At 37.7% G+C, this 4,120-nt stretch overlaps 1 protein-coding gene across 1 annotated transcript; it reads left to right on the top strand.

Annotated features, from left to right (window-relative positions):
• Window positions 1-254: 254 nt before the first annotated feature.
• On the top strand, window positions 255-4,115 carry LOC107574985 (farnesyl pyrophosphate synthase-like; the record flags this gene model as incomplete). Its single annotated transcript, XM_016261403.1, has 8 exons — window positions 255-357; window positions 814-969; window positions 1,172-1,312; window positions 2,004-2,084; window positions 2,336-2,458; window positions 3,692-3,780; window positions 3,893-3,965; window positions 4,065-4,115. Coding segments are annotated over exons 1-8 (717 nt in total), but the record flags the coding sequence as incomplete, so codon positions are not given.
• Between the last annotated feature and the right edge of the window lie 5 nt (window positions 4,116-4,120).

The following is a 4,120-nucleotide window of genomic DNA, read 5'->3' as shown; positions in this document are numbered from 1 at the left end:
ATTAGAGTTTGCCAAATCTGATAGGTTCCTTTGCGTTCACTCCACCCTTTGCGTCGTGGATAGTCTCCTCTCATTGGCTGATTTCTCTGGAGCCCATCCTCGTTCGATTACTGCAACCAATGGACGTCCGTGATGTCATATGAGCTTTTGTGTACACGCCCCAACAGATCATGCGCAAAGCATTTTGGTACTTGAAGTTTAAAATGAAGCCTTCAGACTGAAACAAATTTACAAAAAACTACAATATGAGGTACGCCTTCGATCTTATGGACCGTCTTGACTTTTCATACTGCAGGTGAAATAAAAGCTCACAGAATTGTGTGTGACAGTAGTCTGAGCAAGGACAGATTCGTGATGGTAAGTCAACGTAAACCTCTTTCTAGATAAAAGTGTTTTATGATCCGGTTTATCTCAAATATTATGTTAATAATGTTAATGCAGCTCTCTTAGCGAAGCTAGCAAAGTTTATGCGATCATGTTTTCCATGTTTACATTGCTTATGTGTGATTGCGCTAAGTAATATTCCACCTGTTATTTCCTAAAATTTGATATAATATTTCTTCCTTATAAAAGCTGTCATATAATAGCAAGCTTGCTAAATCAGTCTTTTACTACAGATTTAACCCAGTTATCAAAGCGCTACGTTTAAGTTGTCTGCAGATTTTTATGCATGCACAGTGTGTATTTTCAATTTAGGACAGCATATTATTTCCATATTTTCCAAGTGATACAGTAATCCCTATGTCATATGTTTGCCTGTTTCTGATTTATGTCTCTGTCATCACACTATGTTTCTGTGCTCCATCACTTCAGGGTGACAGCAGGTGCAGTAACGGTGTCCAGCAGAAAGGCAAGATGTTGTCAGATGCGCAGCTCTTTGATTTGGAGTTTGAAAAGTTGGTGTCTGAACTTACAGAGCAGGATTTCACTGATCCAGTTCTCACTGATGCCCTCAACAGACTCAGAGAGGTAGAGTAAACCTCTCCCAGTCTGTTTGGAGTGAGGAAATCTGCATGAAGACAAATAGTTAAGATGGCAGACAAAGCATTTGAAGTTTAAAACTCTAGAACAGATCTGAAACCATTCTGAAACAACACTCTATTGAATTATTTTATTATTTGTCAGTTTGGCTTTTCTTTTTTATTTTGAAATAAGTATAATTTTTCTTTAGGTGCTTCGGTACAATGCTCCTGGAGGCAAGAGAAACCGAGGCTTGTCTGTGTTTGGTTCGCTACGGGAGCTGGTCTCTCCTTCTGAAGTGCCACCTGATGAAGTTCACAGAGCCCTTTTGGTTGGGTGGTGCATTGAACTGGTGTGTGAAATTGATACTATTAATTGACTTTATGACAACGGTTAATGACAACGGTTACTGACAATGCAAGTCAGCTTGCTCGCTGGTGTGATGATTTCAGAGTAAATTACTTCAAATGCAGTTTATCAAAGTTTATCATGGCACAAGTATCTTGGATGAACATTTAGTATACATTTACACTAACTGTAGATAGAGATTGACAGAGGAAATAAACCAAAATTTTCCTTCTTAATTTTTCTGACAATGAAGCATACTTCCATATAAACTTTAATGTAACCACTTAAATTGCATTTAGTGATAAATAAAAAAAACTCAAACTCACACACTTTAATTGTACAGCCTTTTTATTTAATGGAGAAAAAGTCACAGAATCTCAGAAGTGTAAAATGTCAGTGTCATAAAGAAAGACAAGTCTGATCCAGTTCATGCATTATTCAAGATTACTGGCTGATTTCAGGAAAGGAATGAACAAAACTATTAACTAGCCTCTCTGGATACCTAGTATCCGAATGACATCTGCTATAACAACACCTTGATAGACTTTACAGCTTGATGGACAAAATGGCAGCAAGGCTTCTTAGTGCAGCGATTTGATTGCCAATTTGGGCTGTCAGTCATTTATCTGTCATAAGGTCAATTGCAATGCAAACAAACAAATTGTGCAGTGCAAAATGTTTTGTTTTCTCCCCAGCTTCAGGCTTTTTTCTTGGTGTCTGATGACATTATGGATGCATCCCTGACAAGAAGGGGTCAACCCTGTTGGTATAAGAAGGTAATTGATTGATTGATTGATTTATAATTGGTTTGAGATATATGCTGATGATACCGTAAAATTGCATTACAAGGAGTGAATATTGATCAATTTGTTTATGTTCTAATAATATTTCCAATCAATTTAGTTTTATTCTTTGAAGTGGAATCTTTAAAAAAAAAAATTATATCATGTATTTTCTATCATGTAACACTAGTGTATATCAATTGTGTGGATTGTGTGCTAATCTATGTTGTTTATGTATTTGTCAGGAAGGTATTGGTCTGGATGCCATTAATGATGCTTTTCTCCTGGAGGGGGTGATCTACCGCCTTCTTCGCAGACATTGCAGAGGACAGCGCTACTATATTCATCTTCTTGAGCTTTTTACTGAGGTAACACACCTAAAAGATTCATTACTCTGTTACAGCAATGTGCACACATTTTAACTTATTATTGCTCACTGGCAGTGTTGGGCAGTAATGCATTACTTAGTAACACGTTACTGTAATTTGATTACTTTTTTAGTAATGGAATTTAACACGTTATAATTTTCAAAATAGTAATTAGAGTATAGTTACAAGCCGAGGTGTCTATACGTTACTGCCGCGTTACATTGCTGACAGAATGCAGTGTTTTAATAATGAGAGATTATGCTTATTCTATAGTTTAGGAGCCATTTTATTATGCTTCCCCCTCCAAAGACCAGTTACCTACTTTATCAAGGTTTAACAAAATGATTAAGCAAACAACCAACAGGACAGCCACAAAGCATAATTGGTCCTCGTACATAATCATATACTTAGCATCAGTGTTGGGCAGTAACGCGTAATTTGATTCCTTTTTTAGTAACTGAGTAATTTAACGCGTTATAATTTTCAAAATAGTAATTGGAGTACAGTTACAAGCCGAGGTCTCTATACGTTATTGCCGCATTACATTGCTGACAGAGTACAGTGTTTTATAATCTAGAGATTGTAAAAAGGATGTTGCACACACACTGTCGAGGCAAGTGCCGGTGGATTAGAGACCTGCTCCCGCGAGACCCGACGCAACAGAGCGGGACAAGATGGACGAGTGCTGGTGCGGGCGTGTAGACACTCGTGTGTGTGCGGGATGCGGGAGAATAAAATGATTCACAGGATTCCGCAAAATAGAAATATCTAAATCAAATAAATTGTTATTCATCTATTGCATAAAAGCAACATGAACTAATATAAAATATAAACGATTAAAGAATGCAGTGTTTTATAATCTAGAGATTGTAAAAAGGATGTAGCACACGCACTGTCGAGTCAAGTGCCAGTGGATTAGAGACCTGCTCCCGCGAGACCCGACGCAACAGAGCGGGACAAGATGGACGAGTGCTGGTGCGGGCGTGTAGACACTCGTGTGTGTGCGGGATGCGGGAGAATAAAATGATTCACAGGATTCCGCAAAATAGAAATATCTAAATCAAATAAATTGGCTATATATCAGATTATTTTATTTACAAGTTTCATGTTTGTGTTTATCCCGTTTTTTCCCCCGTTGCATCTGAAAATTTCAGTTTGTGCGCTCTGGCGCCGACCCTGTAGATACTGACATACTGTATGTTGGCAGTCTAAAACCTGATTTTTCTTTTCAAGACTTCTTTCCAGACAGAGCTGGGTCAAGCTCTAGATCTGATGACAGCACCTCCACACAAAATTGACCTTGATCGCTTCACCATGGAGAGGTGAGAGGGTGTCTATAAGGGTCAGACAACTTAAATGGCATGAAACCTGACAAAACGAAATATTATTTGCCAATTCACTATCGTTGACTGATTTACAGTGTATTTGCTTCAGGTACAAAGCCATTGTGAAATACAAAACCGCATTCTACTCCTTTTATCTCCCTGTGGCTGCAGCCATGTACATGGTGAGTTTTGCATACAGTACCTGTCTTTTTTCTTCTTTTCTTTTTATTTAACTAAATTAAATGAATAATTTTTTTGATAATTTTTTTCATTGATTACAGGCAGGGATTGGAAATGAGACTGAACACAACAATGCTAAAACAATTTTACTTGAGAT

Source organism: Sinocyclocheilus grahami, unplaced genomic scaffold (assembly GCF_001515645.1).
Source record: "Sinocyclocheilus grahami isolate Dianchi unplaced genomic scaffold, SAMN03320097.WGS_v1.1 scaffold2426.1, whole genome shotgun sequence".
Classification (NCBI taxonomy): domain Eukaryota; kingdom Metazoa; phylum Chordata; class Actinopteri; order Cypriniformes; family Cyprinidae; genus Sinocyclocheilus; species Sinocyclocheilus grahami.
This window is presented reverse-complemented; position numbering and strand designations above follow the sequence as displayed.